The sequence below is a fragment of the Coregonus clupeaformis genome, chromosome 24 (assembly GCF_020615455.1).
Source record: "Coregonus clupeaformis isolate EN_2021a chromosome 24, ASM2061545v1, whole genome shotgun sequence".
NCBI lineage: Eukaryota > Metazoa > Chordata > Actinopteri > Salmoniformes > Salmonidae > Coregonus > Coregonus clupeaformis.
Genome location: NC_059215.1, coordinates 2,236,633 through 2,253,889, shown reverse-complemented (window position 1 = coordinate 2,253,889; position 17,257 = coordinate 2,236,633). Strand labels below are relative to the sequence as shown.

At 42.8% G+C, this 17,257-nt stretch overlaps 1 protein-coding gene across 5 annotated transcripts in view; it reads left to right on the top strand.

Moving 5' to 3' along the window:
- LOC123481193 (cullin-5-like) overlaps window positions 1-17,257 on the top strand; it is a 35,688-nt gene that overhangs the window by 1,055 nt on the left and 17,376 nt on the right. Inside the window, exons 2-14 of one of the 5 annotated variants that reach the window (XM_045206972.1) lie at window positions 196-305; window positions 763-862; window positions 1,163-1,339; window positions 1,804-1,945; window positions 2,382-2,527; window positions 3,396-3,476; window positions 7,012-7,105; window positions 7,702-7,832; window positions 8,045-8,152; window positions 8,297-8,361; window positions 8,648-8,780; window positions 12,796-12,927; window positions 15,591-15,714. In XM_045206972.1, the coding sequence (XP_045062907.1) occupies window positions 196-305; window positions 763-862; window positions 1,163-1,339; window positions 1,804-1,945; window positions 2,382-2,527; window positions 3,396-3,476; window positions 7,012-7,105; window positions 7,702-7,832; window positions 8,045-8,152; window positions 8,297-8,361; window positions 8,648-8,780; window positions 12,796-12,927; window positions 15,591-15,714 (1,543 nt within the window). Of the gene's footprint in view, window positions 1-195; window positions 306-762; window positions 863-1,111; window positions 1,340-1,803; window positions 1,946-2,381; window positions 2,528-3,395; window positions 3,477-7,011; window positions 7,154-7,701; window positions 7,833-8,044; window positions 8,153-8,296; window positions 8,362-8,635; window positions 8,781-12,795; window positions 12,928-15,590; window positions 15,715-17,257 lie in introns of all 5 variants that reach the window. The other 4 variants (XM_045206971.1, XM_045206970.1, XM_045206969.1 and 1 more) reach the window with 4 other exon arrangements.

The following is a 17,257-nucleotide window of genomic DNA, read 5'->3' as shown; positions in this document are numbered from 1 at the left end:
CAAAGCACATTGGAGCAGAACATCTGAGGTTCTTCCCCTCTGATGTTCTGCTCAAATGCATTTTGAGAAGGAGGCAAGGACAGAAGATGTGAGGATCAAGTAAATACAATTGAGGTTCACCCTGGTGGTGTTGTCATAACTTATAGGAAGCCTATAGCCAGAGGTGACACTTCTACCCTTCTCATCCTCACCCAGAATAAAGGCTCCCTCCAGTTTGAGGATAAGTGGGATTTAATGCGTCCTATCGTCCTGAAGCTGCTCCGTCAGGAGTCAGTCACCAAGCAGCAGTGGTTCGACCTCTTTTCGTGAGTATGGCCACTCAGTCCATGTCCATGTGCTCTCAGTCATACAGAGATTGTATTCATTAGTGCACACCACGTTTTGCAATGGATATTGTAAACAAGCGTTTCTTATTAGACAAGTCCAGGCAGTTCGCTTCCGTTTGGTTCCTAGTGAATATGACCCAAGAGCCTGTTGCAAAACGTTCAAATAAAAATGTATGGTTTAGAACAGATTGCCTTACTGTCAGATATATTAAAGAATTGTGGTGTCAGCTCTATCCATTATTTTTCTATCTTCAACATTCAGAACGTTTCGCATCCCTTAATAGACTATACCCCAAGAGAAAAGGCTGTCATTCTGTTAATTCCAGGTGTTTTCCATTAACGCCTGTCTCAGCTGTTAGACTGACAGATGGATTGAACCACATATCCCTCCTCCCCATTCCTCCAATCCCCTCATCCGATCTCTTGGTTTCCATAGAGATGTCCATGCAGTATGCCTATGGGATGACAAGGGGCCGGCCAAGATTCACCAGGCCCTGAAGGCGGACATCTTAGACTTCATCAAGCAAGCACAAGCGGTAGGTAGGCCTGCTAGGTCTCACTACCATTGAATGGACTGTGCTATTCCCTCACTGAGTACCACTAATGCTAGCTAGCTAGCTATCAAGCTAGCTGTGCCAGTAGGCTACCGAGTAACAACGCAATCTACTAGCCTACCCCTGAGAACCAATATTTTCAATGCTATATAATCCATAACAATGCCCTCAACTGCTCTCTCCCCCTACTACATGTGTTGAGTAACCAAGCAGACTGTCTATTACCCCCAGTTTTTCCAACGGCATAAAGTCCATAACAGGGCCCTGCGCTCTCCCCCACAGCGGGTGTTGAGTCACCAGGACGACACAGCACTGCTGAAGGCCTACATCGTGGAGTGGAGGAAGTTCTTCACGCAGTGCGACATCCTTCCCAAACCCTTCTGCCAGCTGGAGATCACGCTCATGGGCAAACAGGGCAGCAACAAGAAGTCTAACGTAGAGGACAGCATCGTACGGAAGGTGAGGAGATAGGGAGGAATACATGGGAGTGGGGAGGGGAATGTGACAGATGATCACATGCTAACAGGGCAGCAGCAGTATTTGTAATGATATAAGAGAATTTCCGGTTGGCATGAGGAAATGTTGCCGCCTATAGATTCCGTCTATCCCTGCTCATGTATCCATATACTGTATCTCCTTTTACTGTTACTTCTATTACCTTGTAGCTATGGGGTGGCAAGGGGTGTAGAATGTAGAGAGACTAGGTAGCATCCGGAGGATTGTCAGTTCAAATCCCGAGATTGAGGGGGCCAAAATGTCGGTGTGTGAACCAGCAACCGGAGGGATGCTGTTGTCAAATCATGTCATCGCCTGCTGTTGTACCCTTGAGCAAGGCACTAGATTAAGCAAAAAGATAAATTGAATTTTTTGGGGATATATGGACAAGGTAATGTTCTTCTAATCTTCATTTTCTATGCCCTCAGCTCATGCTGGACACGTGGAACGAGTCCATCTTCTCCAACATCAAGAACAGGCTGCAGGACAGCGCCATGAAGCTGGTGCACGCCGAGCGCCTGGGGGAGGCCTTCGACTCTCAGCTGGTCATCGGCGTCAGGGAGTCCTACGGTGAGCAAAACATTACTGTCTCCTTTAGCTGTCAGAGAATGGTGCCTAATGAACACGAGCCATATCTTTGGTGTATGTATACCATACCAATGGATTGATTTACCAAATCTCTGTGCCAAATTGGAGTAATCTTTAATGTGAATTTTGGTGTGAAGCCCCTAAAGACATCAATGCAGGATATACGTGAAAATGTGAGGTACTACAATTTTAGAATTCGGCTATGTAGTGTGAATGAGAAAAATCTACTCTTAACTCCACACCACAAAGATGCCTGAAATTCTCCTGGGTAGTGTTCATATCGCAGAAAACTGAAGAAAACCTACCAAAACAGGAAGGGACTAATTGGACTCATCCCTTAAGAAATGCTAATTTCTAAAACGTTGCATGTTAATGAACTTGGCCCCTGGGGACTTCCCTCCCTGTCTTCCCTCTGCAGTGAACCTGTGCTCAAACCCAGACGACAAGTTGCAGATCTACAGAGATAACTTTGAGAAGGCCTACATGGACTCCACCGAAAGATTCTACAGAACACAGGCCCCCTCCTACCTGCAGCAGAACGGAGTCCAGAACTACATGAAATACGTGAGTAGGACTAGGAACTTTTCCAAAATTCCCAGGTGGTTTTCTAGAAATTGTAGTTGGAGGACTCCTGTGCTTCCTGCTTATTCCCTCCTTTTTCCAGGAATATTCCAACTGGGATTTCTGGAAAACCTGGGAAGTTTTGTAAACGTACTGTAATTTTGCAACCCTAAAAAGGACCCTCGGTCATACACCACACATCGAGTTATAAGCTGAATTCCAAATGGACGTGCCTAGTCCATACCCCTCAGGTGCTCATGTAGATTTGAAACAATTGGTGTAAGCCATATGGTGCAAATCCCATCCAGCCTATCCGAAGGCAAGGTGAAGCAATGACCACACTGCTTAAACTTATCCGGTCCTTTCAGGTCTACATGAGTGCCTAGGGGTTGTTTTGGAATTCCGTGATTACAGCGGTCGAAAACAATCGGTAATGGACAAGTACTGTTTCTGCAGTTCCCTTGTGATTTCTCAGTTGGGTTACAAAATATTATTTGGGATCTGGCTTGAATAAGCAGGAAATTCAGCAATCCTCCAACTGGGATTTCTGGAAAACCTGAGAATTTTGAGAAAGTTACTGGAATTTTACAACTCTATTTCTCAGCAACTTGCCCCAGGTTCTAGACCAGGGTTCTTCAATTCCGGTCCTGGAGGGCCGAAACACCTCTGTTTTTCATCCTCTTCTTCTAATCAGGGGCTAATTCAGACCTGGGACACCAGGTGAGTGCAATTAACTACCAGGTAGAAATAGAAAACAGAAGTGTTTCGGCCCTCCAGGACCGGAATTGAAGAACCCTGTTCTAGACTGTCTGTTATCTAGGCTATCCATCTGAGGTGGAACCAACGTGCGTGTCTCTGTGTGTTCTAACAGGCAGACGCCAAGTTGAGAGAGGAGGAGAAACGGGCGTTGCGCTATTTGGAGACGAGACGTGAATGTAACTCTGTACAAGCAGTGAGTATACTACAGTGAGGGAAAAAAGTATTTGATCCCCTGCTGATTTTGTACGTTTGCCCACTGACAAAGAAATAATCAGTCTATAATTTTAATGGTAGGTTTATTTGAACAGTGAGAGACAGAATAACAACAAAATAATCCAGAAAAATGCATGTCAAAAATGTTATAAATTGATTTGCATTTTAATGATGGAAATAAGTATTTGACCCCCTCTCAATCAGAAAGATTTCTGGCTCCCAGGTGTCTTTTATACAGGTAACGAGCTGAGATTAGGAGCACACTCTTAAAGGGAGTGCTCCTAATCTCAGTTTGTTACCTGTATAAAAGACACCTGTCCACAGAAGCAATCAATCAATCAGATTCCAAACTCCACCATGGCCAAGACCAAAGAGCTCTCCAAGGATGTCAGGGACAAGAATGTAGACCTACACAAGGCTGGAATGGGCTACAAGACCATCGCCAAGCAGCTTGGTGAGAAGGTGACAACAGTTGGTGTGATTATTCGCAAATGGAAGAAACACAAAAGAACTGTCAATCTCCCTCGGCCTGGGGCTCCATGCAAGATCTCACCTCGTGGAGTTGCAATGATCATGAGAACGGTGAGGAATCAGCCCAGAACTACACGGGAGGATCTTGTCAATGATCTCAAGGCAGCTGGGACCATAGTCACCAAGAAAACAATTGGTAACACACTACGCCATGAAGGACTGAAATCCTTCAGCGCCTGCAAGGTCCCCCTGCTCAAGAAAGCACATATAAAGGCCCGTCTGAAGTTTGCCAATGAACATCTGAATGATTCAGAGGAGAACTGGGTGAAAGTGTTGTGGTCAGAAGAGACCAGAATCGAGCTCTTTGGCATCAACTCAACTCGCCGTGTTTGGAGGAGGAGGAATGCTGCCTATGACCCCAAGAACACCATCCCCACCGTCAAACAAGGAGGTGGAAACATTATGCTTTGGGGGTGTTTTTCTGCTAAGGGGACAGGACAACTTCACAGCATCAAAGGGACGATGGACGGGGCCATGTACCGTCAAATTTTGGGTGAGAACCTCCTTCCCTCAGCCATGGCATTGAAAATGGGTTGTGGATGGGTATTCCAGCATGACAATGACCCAAAACACACGGCCAAGGCAACAAAGGAGTAGCTCAAGAAGAAGCACATTAAGGTCCTGGAGTGGCCTAGCCAGTCTCCAGACCTTAATCCCATATAAAGTCTGTGGAGGGAGCTGAAGGTTTGAGTTGCCAAACGTCAGCCTCGTAACCTTAATGACTTGGAGAAGATCTGCAAAGAGGATTGGGACAAAATCCCTCCTGAGATGTGTGCAAACCTGGTGGCCAACTACAAGAAACGTCTGACCTCTGTGATTGCCAACAAGGGTTTTGCCACCAAGTACTAAGTCATGTTTTGCAGAGGGGTCAAATACTTATTTCCCTCATTAAAATGCTAATCAATTTATAACATTTTTGACATGCGTTTTTCTGGATTTTTGTGTTGTTATTCTGTCTCTCACTGTTCAAATAAACCTACCATTAAAATTATAGACTGATCATCTCTTTGTCAGTGGGTAAATGTACAAAATCAGCAGGGGATCAAATACTTTTTTTTCCCTCACTGTATATCCCCACCTGTGTATGTGAATATTATGGGCTGTAGTAGGGTCTGTCTTTAAAGTGGGGGAGCTTTCACATTCAGAGCAGGGGCATATTCATTAGAGCACGAAATGTTTTGAAACTGAGGTGCTACTGCAACCATATGACTGTTTATACCGTTTTTACTGATGGGTCATTACACGAATAAAGCACATTTTGTTTAAGTTGGTAAACATATAAAACAAAAAAAGTTCAACTTCATTAAAACATTTTTTCCCATCTCAAGAGGGTAAAAAAAAAAAAACTAAAAGTGCCATTAAAGTAACAGGGTTAAGGTGTTCATCTTAAATCAGCCATAATTACCCTTGTGGCAGGGGGAATGGAAGCGTGTTATTGGGAGGGGCAATTGAATTCAAGCTTCACAAAAATGTTTTAATTGTTAACATTTCTAGCCTATCTGGGTAACAGGGTTGATGTGTTTTAATGCTCAACTCGCTCAGTTTTCCACCACAAAACACCAGGCAATGGCCAAAAAGAGTAGAGTAGTGCTTTTACACTATGATTGGTGTATTATATGTTCAATGCTTCTTAAAATAAATCAATACATACATACATACATATATTAAACGAGCGTTCAGTTCACGTAACAGGGTTGACCTTAAAATGAGGGACAGACGTAAATGAATCACTGATCACATGAAATATATATTAATCTTCAGAATGACTGTGTGTGAATACTATGGGCTGTAGTACGGTCTGTCTTTAAAGTGGGGGAGCCTTCGCGTTGCAATGATGTTGAAAACGTTTTGGGGTTAAGTGGGTTAAAATCTTTCTAGAAGTGCGTTAATCATGACGAGGGATGTCAAAATGCAGATTTCTGGCCCTTTTAGAAAGTCTTTATTAATATAAAAAATGTGATCAATTTAATTATCCATGCGGTCTATATTACGGGGCACTTCATTTTAATATATCAAGCTTTTAAAATTCACCCACTACAATCTAAGGGCCCAGGATGGTCATACCAAGGATAATTTAGCTATTTGATTTGGATTTTTAGGACCCCTGTAGATAGATATATAAAAACATTTGGTTAAACATTGAATTTGGCCTTTCTGCTATTAGCCCATAGAAACACATTGAATTTAAGATTCATACATGGAAAAACAGTCAAAGGAAACATGTTTTGGGGGAGTGACTCGTATACCTTTGATGCGGAAATGGCCTATTCACTTCCATTCATTTTTCTACCCGGTACCGGGTTACCTTCAGACGAGTCCCATGACACTTGTTGTGGTCGTAGAGCTAAACGGAGAACACCATCTGGTTCGTGAGAGTCTCTCATGTTTTTCATATTAGTTTGTAGCCTAAACCGTTCGGACGCTACAGATGTTTCCGTGAGAAGTCGTTTTTTATTTATTTTTTAGATTTTTTTTCTTCTCCCGAATGTCTCCTGGTTTGACAAACACTGTTGTAGCTCTGCCACCTTCCACAGCAGGTGTGGAAGGCCGACTTCGGCGAATGCGATGGATTGAGACGTAGCCCATGCAAAAAACATCTCTAGCTTAAATGGACTGATTTTGATGGGGATTCTTTAAATTATGCTAATAAGATTGACACGGGTACGTCCATCGACTAGGGGTTAAAATTCAATATTGGTGCACAAATTCTACTTAAAATATCAAAGGGACGCAAAATGTAATCTATATGTGGAACGACCCTTCTATTGATATGATTGAGCCTGGTTTCCCTCTAGGTTTCTTCCTCTCTCGGTTTTTCTTGCCATTGTGCTTCTGCTTGCTCTTTGTTCTAGGCCGGGTTACTGTAAATCCACTTTGTGACAACTGCTGATATAAAAAAAGGCCTCAAATCACTTAGAATTTTGAAATATGATTTGTGTGATGAAGAGATGAGCAACCCATGGTTTTCTGTTCCCCCCCCTCAGCTGATGGAGTGTTGCGTGAACGCCCTGGTAACGTCCTTCAAGGAGACCATCTTGGCCGAGTGTCCAGGCATGATCAAGCGAAACGAGACAGAGAGTGAGTACGGCCGGAGCGTTCCCGGCACCAAAGGCTCTGCCAGCTCAGGTTTGCAAACCAGGAAATGACCTCGCCTCCTCCACTCCACTTCCTGTTTCAATTTGTCCACATCAACCAACCAACCAACCAACCGCTGCCTTTGCCCATTCCGTGTGTGTCAGTCAACATGTTGTCAACATCACCCCCTAAACATCAGTGTCTGACCACAAACCCACCATGTATTGTTTGTGTCCTGATAGTTTTAACCAGGAGTCTACCTACTTATGTGTCAGTATTAACCAATATGTGTCTTTGTGGAGCGTCTGTTTATTTGGTGTATAGCAGTAAGATATAGAAATATACATTTGACTGTAAAGTTGATCCGGTTTTCTGGACCCAGATTAAGCCTAGTCCTGAACTAAAAAGCATGGTGACTGGAGAATCAGTCAATGGAAACCAACCTCTAAATACGGGTTATTCAAATCTGGCCATCAAGTGCTGCTGCATACCCCTTGTTCTATACTATAATCTAGAAGTAGATCACAATAATCTATAGACACTATCCGCAGTAGCTTTCCATGGACAGTGTTTGACTGTAGCTTTCCTCCTCCTTGTAGAGCTCCATCTCATGTTCTCTCTGATGGACAAGGTGCCTAGTGGCATCGAGCCCATGCTGAAGGACTTAGAGGACCACATCATGTCTGCTGGGCTGGCCGACATGGTGGCCTCCGCCGAGACCATCACTTCGGTGAGTGCTACACACACACACAAGCTTCTCACACACACTCATGCTCACTCACACATGCTCACACATACGCACACATGCACAGATATGTTACTCTAACAGAAATGTCAAATACATGCATATTACTTTTGTATAGTATTTACTGAAAGAAGGTGACAGGAACATTCCATTGATTTTGTATTTTTCTGTGTGTGCATGCATCCGTGTGTGTGTAGGACTCTGAGAAGTACGTGGAGCAGCTTCTCACCCTGTTCAACCGCTTCAGTAAGCTGGTGAAAGATGCCTTTCAGGACGACCCTCGCTTCCTCACAGCCAGAGACAAGGTCAGCACAAAGTTTTTCCAACATTGATTCAACATTGCCAATGAATAAAAGCCCAACGTTCCTTCAGCGTTTGTCAATTAATTTATGCACAGTATTTGCAGTTGATGGTTGTCACTCTATATGTAATATGTGTTTTTTTCTTAGGCTTACAAAGCAGTTGTGAACGACGCTACTATTTTTAAATTGGAACTACCACTGAAGCAGAAAGGGTAAGAGGCGCTCTGTGTTCTACTGTATGCTTTCATTTCTTCACTGAATTCAAGATGGATACCAGCAAACTGTTGAATGCTCCTACAGTTTTATTGACGTTGCTCTTGATAAAACTGTGGGAGCATTCAACAAGGTGCAGGAGGGTGATCTTTCATTTTTTCACGACTACTTTTTGAAATACAATTTTTTACACTACTTCTGAACTCTTAATTGCTTAATTAGTTAATGAGTGAATGTGTGTGTTTACGACACTGCTCTACTTTCTCTGCACGGTCTGTCTGTCAGGGTGGGGCTGAAGACCCAGCCGGAGTCCAAGTGTCCAGAGCTGCTGGCCAACTACTGTGACATGCTGCTGAGGAAAACCCAGCTGAGCAAGAAACTTGCATCCGAGGAGATCGAGGCCAAGCTCAAGGAAGTGGTACGTGTATGGGAGGAGTGTATGTGTGTGTGTGTGCGTAATGATTTGATGACTCCAGCAAGCTTTCCTTAAGGCTACGGCCACACTCGGGCGTACTCGGATGAAATCGTATGTGATGTACAGTACCAGTCAAAAGTTTGGACACACCTACTAATTCAAGGGTTTTTCTTTATTTTCACTTTTTTTTACGTTGTAGAATAATAGTGAAGACATCAACTATGAAATAACACATATGGAGTCATGTTGAGATTCTTCAAATAGCCACCCTTTGCCTTGATAACAGCTTTGCACACTCTTGGCATTCTCTGAACCAGCTTCATGAGGTAGTTGAGAGAATGCCAAGAGTGTGCAAAGCTGTTATCAAGGCAAAGAGTGGCTGTTTGAAGAATCTCAAATTTAAAATATATTTTGATTTAACACTTTTTTGGTTACTACATGATTCCATATGTGTTATTTCATAGTTTTTATGTCTTCTGTTATTCCACAATATAAAAAACATTTGAAATAAAGAAAAGCCCATTAGTAGGTGGGTCCAAACTTTTGACGAAGTGTACATCATTGTTTGTTATTGTACTTTAAGTACATCTCAAGTCAACAATTTTCAGTTTGTGTGTTTTTTTGTCAGACAATCATCATCACTTGTCATTCATCCAGCAACAGATGACTCCCATAAAAATAAAAAATAAACATTGACACAAAATCAGTGTGCAAGCGGCCTTGGGCTGTGGAGAGCGTCTACCATGTTGCTTTCACCTTTCCATCGTTCAAGAGTACGTGAGCGGCGCGAGAAGCGGAACCCAATTTGACTGGAGTGAGATTTCTAAAGGCTGGAGCGTCGGCCTTCTCGCCTGCTCCAATTTCGCTCCAGTAGCGCTCACTTCAGGAGCTCAGGGCATGCCCACCCCAGCATGCATTTGTAGTCTACTTGTGTGCTGCTAGTAGCCCATTGCTTCAGCTACTGTCATGGAGTTCGTTAAATATTTTCATAAAGAAACTGATAAAACACACAGGTGTTAAATCAAGGTGACTTAAACAAGATAAGGAGCAAGAGAGGGAGTGTGGTGATGTAGAGTCCACTGTTATGTGTAAGGCTTGGATGCCACATGCTGGTATGGTGCTAAACTGTTAGGTTATAGACCGGATGCCATTGTTCTACGCGCAGGATTTGGCAGTTGTTACACGCTGGCTACATGAAACATCCACAACTAAAGAATCATTGTGAAATCTGAAAAGACACTTATTCCAAAAGTATGATGGTGTACTTACTATGTGCTCATGCTAAAAGAAAGGAACGAGGTGGGTAGTTAACTGTGTCATCGTAGCAAAGTGTTTATAACGTAAAAATCAGATATCTTAAATGTTTTGTTAATTTTCATTCTATTATCTATAAAATAGGCCATATTCCCACGTTCAAATAGCTTTCCGTTTTGATCGGGTTATTTTGCCTAAAAACCTTTAAGCCTACTACCTATAGGCAAAAAAAAATGTTTAAGGGTGTTTAGCATCCTCAGTGGCTCTGCAAGTGTGGAGAGGATATTCTCTGCTGCTGGCTGGCTGTCCAGGCATCATCGCATGAGCCTGAAGCCACATACTGGCCAAACTCGTGTTTCTAAAAATGAATTCTAAAAATGAATTTAAAGGCACTAATAAGTCATTTTTCATTTAATTTGTATTTAATTCTAAGTCAGTCACAGCCTATATGCGCAATTTATAGACTATAATGATTTAATACAACGAAATGTTTACATTGCATTCAGAAAGTATTCATACCCCTTTCCTTTTTCCACATGTTACGTTACAGCCTTATTCTAAAATGGATTTAAAAAATTAAAAAATCCTCATCAATCTACACACAATAACCCATACCGACAAAGCGGAAACAGGTTTTTTGGCAAAAATAAACAAAATGGATTTCTTATTTACATAAGTATTCAGACCCTTTGCTATGAGACTCGAAATTCAGCTCAGGTGCATCCTGTTTCCATTGATCATCCTTGAGATGTTTCTACAACTTGATTGGAGTCCACCTGTAATATATTCAATTGATTGGAAAGTCACACGCCTGTCTATATAAGGTCCCACAGTTGACAGTGCATGTCAGAGCAAAAACCAAGCCATTAGGTCGAAGGAATTGTCCGTAGAGCTTCGAGACAGGAATGTGTCGAGGCACAGATCTGGGGAAGGGTACTAAAAAATTTCTGCAGCATTGAAGGTCCCCAAGAACACAGTGGCCTCCATCATTCTTAAATGGAAGAAGTTTGGAACCACCAAGACTCTTCCTAGAGCTGGTCGCCCGGCCAAACTGAGCACTCGGGGGAGAAGGGCCTTGGTCAAGGGAGGTGACCAAGAACCCGATGGTCACTCTGACAGAGCTCCAGAGTTCCTCTGTGGAGATGGGAGAACCTTCCAGAAGGACAACCATCTCTGCAGCACTCCACCAATCAGGCCTTTATGGTAGTGGCCAGACGGAAGCCACTCCTCAGTAAACGGCACATGACAGCCCGCTTGGAGTTTGCCAAAAGACACCTAAAGGACTCTCAGACCATGAGAAACAAGATTCTCTGGTCTGATGAAACCAAGATTGAACTCTTTGGCCTGAATGCCAAGAGTCATGTCTGGAGGAAACCTGGCACCATCCCTACGGTGAAGCATGATGGTGGCAGCATCATGCTGTGGGGATGTTTTTCAGCAGCAGGGACTGGGAGACTAGTCAGGATTGAGGGGAAAGATGAACAGATCGAAGTACAGAGAGATCCTTGATGAAAACCTGCTCCAGAGCACTCAGGACCTCAGACTGTGGCAAAGGTTCACCTTCCAACAGGACAATGACCCTAAGCACACAGCCAAGACAACGCAGGAGTGGCTTTGGGACAAGTCTCTGAATGTCCTTGAGTGGCCCAGCCAGAGCCCGGACTTGAACCCGATCGAACATCTCTGGAGAGACCTGAAAATAGCTGTGCAACGACGCTCCCCATCCAACCTGACAGAGCTTGAGAGGATCTGCAGAGAAGAATGGGAAAAACTCCCCAAATAGTAGTAGTAATAATAATAATAATAATAATAATATGCCATTTAGCAGACGCTTTTAGCGTCATACCCAAGAAGACTCGAGGCTGTAATCGCTGCCAAAGGTGCTTCAACAAAGTATTCATTTTCGTTCCTTTTTAGGCTTCCTGTCTGGCTCCTGACCTATTTAGTGTTTATATGCTGTTTTTAGTATGACATGTAGCCTATTTGAAGTGATGTTTGCTTCTTACATTCACCTTTTCATGTTTATTCAAATACTTTTCATTTAAATCCATATGGTTTGCTTTCAATACTTTAAAACCAATTGGTAGGTCCAGGTAGTCACAAAAATAGGTGTTGGTTAAATAGTGATTTTAAAGAATGTTGTGAATTTGTAGTGGGAGTTTTTTTTTTTTTTTTTAGCGTGGAGCGGTTTTTAGCAGAGCGGTAGGAAAGGAAATGGCGCATGAGCGATGAACTCGGCTCACATATACTCTGCAACGCTCACCCCTTTCACCAACCTCCACCCCCCCTTTTTTATGTTTGTAGTGTAGTCGTTGGTTTATACTTTGTATTTCTCTCTTCGTTTAGCAGGTACTGAGTGACGATGTATATACCTGTAGGTATTATTTTCAGATCTGCAAACACTTAAAGGTTTCTTCATTGGACGGGACAATCTAAGCTGGGTCATGTTCATTAGACACTAAATAGAAGAAAACAGGGCTACCTGAACTTGTCCAATAAGAAACGTTTGTTTTAGTTTTTCATTTCAAAAATGTTTGCTACTGTGTGCGCTAATGAATGTGGTCCTTTGTAGCTCAGTTGGTAGAACATGGCGCTTGTAACGCCAGGGTAGTAGGTTCAATTCCCGGGACCACCCATACGAAAAATGTATGCATGCATGACTGTAAGTCGCTTTGGATAAAAGCGTCTGCTAAATGGAATATATTACTATAATACGACCCTGATTGCACAGTGGTGTTCTTTCTATGTGTGTGTTCTCCTGCAGTTGCTGGTGTTGAAGTACGTGCAGAACAAAGACGTGTTCATGCGCTACCACAAAGCCCACCTGACCCGACGCCTCATTCTGGACATCTCCGCCGACAGCGAAGTCGAGGAGAACATGGTGGAGTGGCTCAGGGTACGACCTGTGTGTTGGTGGGTGTAGGGCTGTTACGGTGACCGTATTACTGCCACACTGGCGGTCACCAGTCATGACCGCAATGGCTGCTCTGATGCTGCTGATGGTCATTAGTAGCCTACCAAACTTGCTAATTGCCAGTCGCTAATGGCCTCGTACTCAGCAATCTATTGTCCCTCTAATCACTCTGACAATGTATTCGAAAATCAAACACTTAATGAGAGCCCATGAGCTCATGTTGAGCACATTTTTGGGGGGATGGCCTCTATTAAAAATAGTATCCCATCAGCTTTCTATAGGCTAGGCCTACTAAATTGATATGTATTTCTAAACTTTCCTAATATTAAACACATTGCTTTGCTTTACAACAGGAGTGTAGCCTACCTGGCTGGCATGAAAATTAACCACGGGTAGAGCGTCCTCCATTCGCAATTTTTTTTGTTTTTTTGTTTTGTTTTGTTTTTTCCTGTTCCGATAAATGAAAACTAATTTCACACATATATATTATTTAGTATATGTAAAGACAAGATTAAGGTAAGAATAGTCTCATGGGTGACTATCACTTGTGAATGATGACCAGTGTGTGCAGTAAGGCAAGAAACAGCGCATTGCTATTCCTAAATTATAGTTGTACACGTCATGTAGCCTAGCCCATAGGCCTATATGTTTCGGTAAGGTTTGTATCACAACAAAGTGGCCAAATAACTGCAAACGTAGCCTATAGGCCTAGTACCCTTGGAAAACGGTTAGAGATCACATAGCCTACAGAGCCTAGTGAAACGCGTTCTTATAAACCCAGTCATTGCGCAATCGCGTGTGAAAACAGAGTTTTGACTGACCACTTTTTAAAATAGGATCCCAGTTTTCTCATGCTGCTATTTTTATTGCTCAATTCTTAAAATGAAGCACATTAATCTGCTTTATAACCGGTGTAGCCTAACTGGCATACATAGGCGGCGCGTGAGTTTCAAGTTTGGGGAAGAATTTTCACCTTTTATAATAAAGCATTACATGCATTATCTTTGCAGACTTGTAAGATGGCCTACTATTTGTAAGGTGATGAGTAGATTGGATAGTCATCATTCAGCTGGGACCATAGTCACCAAGAAAACAATTGGTAACACACTACGCCGTGAAGGACTGAAATCCTGCAGCGCCCGCAAGGTCCCCCTGCTGAAGAAAGCACATATACATGCCTGTCTGAAGTTTGCCAATGAACATCTGAATGATTCAGAGGAGAACTGGGTGAAAGTGTTGTGGTCAGATGAGACCAAAATCGAGCTCTTTGGCATCAACTCAACTCGCCGTGTTTGGAGGAGGAGGAATGCTGCCTATGACCCCAAGAACACCATCCCCACCGTCAAACATGGAGGTGGAAACATTATGCTTTGGGGGTGTTTTTCTGCTAAGGGGACAGGACAACTTCACCGCATCAAAGGGACCCCTAGCCTAATGGACGCGCCGCCTATGTTTGCATATTAAAAACGTAACTGCACGTAACCTCCATTCGCTATTCGAGTGCAGGCTGCTGATTACACTTTTTTTGTGGGCCATTCTAATCAAAACTAATTCCACACATTTATTAGTAAGCTATATGTAAATATCAGATTAAGAATAGTCTGACGGGTGAGAATATTATCAAGTGCTTGTGAAATTGTAAATGTAAAAATGGCCAGTTTTCAGCTGTGCTAACATAATTGCAAAAGGGTTTTCTCATGATCAATTAGCCTTTTAAAATGATCAACTTGGATTAGCAAACACAACGTGCCATTGGAACACAGGACTGATGGTTGCTGATAATGGGCCTCTGTACGCCTATGTAGATATTCCATTAAAAATCAGCCGTTTCCAGCTACAATAGCCATTTACAACATTAACAATGTCTACACTGTATTTCTGATCAAATTGCTTTTCTTTAGAAAACAAGGAAATATCTAAGTGACCCCAAACTTTTGAACGGTAGTGTGTATATACATATATCGTTTGAATCACAACTAAAGTTGCATAAATAACTCTAAATTTAAGCAAATAGGAGGACCTGTTTCTTTGTTAACCGCTCAACACAGAATAGCCGCATGTGCGCAGTCCCTCTGAAATTGCTTGGAGAAAATATCCTTTCTATTTTATTCAGGTATGTTCAATTATATTCTTCATACTATAAAATAATGGCATGGATTTCTAAGCAAATCTTGTTTGCTAAAGGAACTAGTGTAGCTCACATCCATATGGCATAGCCAGATTAGGGCCTAACATAAGGACAACTCTGAGGATGCTATTCTGTTTATCTGAAATAGACTACATTTTCTTCATATCATGTTTCTTAAGACCTGTCTAAAATAATGGATTTATTGTGATGGTGTAGGCAATATTAAATGGATGTTCCAAAGGTATGCATGAGTGGCTGGTAGGCTATGCGTGGAAGCCAGGAGATTATAAAGGTGTTTATGTTAATTAACGGTCAATTACCGTGAGACCGGCAGTTATTTGCTTGACAATCACTGGCTGACCAAATTTCATGACCGCCACAGCCCTAGGTGGGTACGTGCATGCGTGTTAGTGTCTTATGAGACGGAGATGGGAGAGACTGCCTATGTGTGCATTTGATCCACCTCACGTACTTAAAATTATACCACGTCACCAATGTCCCCTACCCTTGATTGCAGGAGGTAGGCATGCCGGCTGACTACGTGAATAAGCTGGCTCGGATGTTCCAGGACATCAAGGTGTCCGAGGACCTCAACCAAAACTTCAAAGAGTGTCACAAACACAACAAGCTGGCCCTATCAGGTAAACCAGGTAGCTGTATGTACCCAAAATCTTGAACTGCGGGGTACCCCAAGGGAGGGTGCTGGGTCCACTTTTCTTTCTATTATATATACAGTGGGGGAAAAAGTATTTAGTCAGCCACCAATTGTGCAAGTTCTCCCACTTAAAAAGATGAGAGAGGCCTGTAATTTTCATCATAGGTACACGTCAACTATGACAGACAAAATGAGAAGAAAAAAAAACAAAATCACATTGTAGGATTTTTAATGAATTTATTTGCAAATTATGGTGGGAAATAAGTATTTGGTCAATAACAAAAGTTTCTCAATACTTTGTTATATACCCTTTGTTGGCAATGACACAGGTCAAACGTTTTCTGTAAGTCTTCACAAGGTTTTCACACACTGTTGCTGGTATTTTGGCCCATTCCTCCATGCAGATCTCCTCTAGAGCAGTGATGTTTTGGGGCTGTCGCTGGGCAACACAGACTTTCAACTCCCTCCAAAGAATTTCTATGGGGTTGAGATCTGGAGACTGGCTAGGCCACTCCAGGACCTTGAAATGCTTCTTACGAAGCCACTCCTTCGTTGCCCGGGCGGTGTGTTTGGGATCATTGTCATGCTGAAAGACCCAGCCACGTTTCATCTTCAATGCCCTTGCTGATGAGGTTTTCACTCAAAATCTCACGATACATGGCCCCATTCATTCTTTCCTTTACACGGATCAGTCGTCCTGGTCCCTTTGCAGAAAAACAGCCCCAAAGCATGATGTTTCCACCCCCATGCTTCACAGTAGGTATGGTGTTCTTTGGATGCAACTCAGCATTATTTGTCCTCCAAAGACGACGAGTTGAGTTTTTACCAAAAAGTTCTATTTTGGTTTCATCTGACCATATGACATTCTCCCAATCCTCTTCTGGATCATCCAAATGCACTCTAGCAAACTTCAGATGGGCCTGGACATGTACTGGCTTAAGCAGGGGGACACGTCTGTAGTGTGTTACTGATGGTAGGCTTTGTTACTTTGGTCCCAGCTATCTGCAGGCCATTCACTAGGTCCCCCCCCCGTGTGCTTCTGGGATTTTTGCTCACCGTTCTTGTGATCATTTTGACCCCACAGGGTGAGATCTTGCGTGGAGCCCCAGATCGAGGGAGATTATCAGTGGTCTTGTATGTCTTCCATTTCCTAATAATTGCTCCCACAGTTGATTTCTTCAAACCAAGCTGCTTACATATTGCAGATTCAGTCTTCCCAGCCTGGTGCAGGTCTACAATTTTGTTTCTGGTGTCCTTTGACAGCTCTTTGGTCTTGGCCATAGTGGAGTTTGGAGTGTGACTGTTTGAGGTTGTGGACAGGTGTCTTTTATACTGATAACAAGTCCAAACAGGTGCCATTAATACAGGTAACGAGTGGAGGACAGAGGAGCCTCTTAAAGAAGAAGTTACAGGTCTGTGAGAGCCAGAAATCTTGCTTGTTTGTAGGTGACCAAATACTTATTTTCCACCATAATTTGCAAATAAATTCATTAAAAATCCTACAGTGTGATTTTCTGGATTTTTATTTC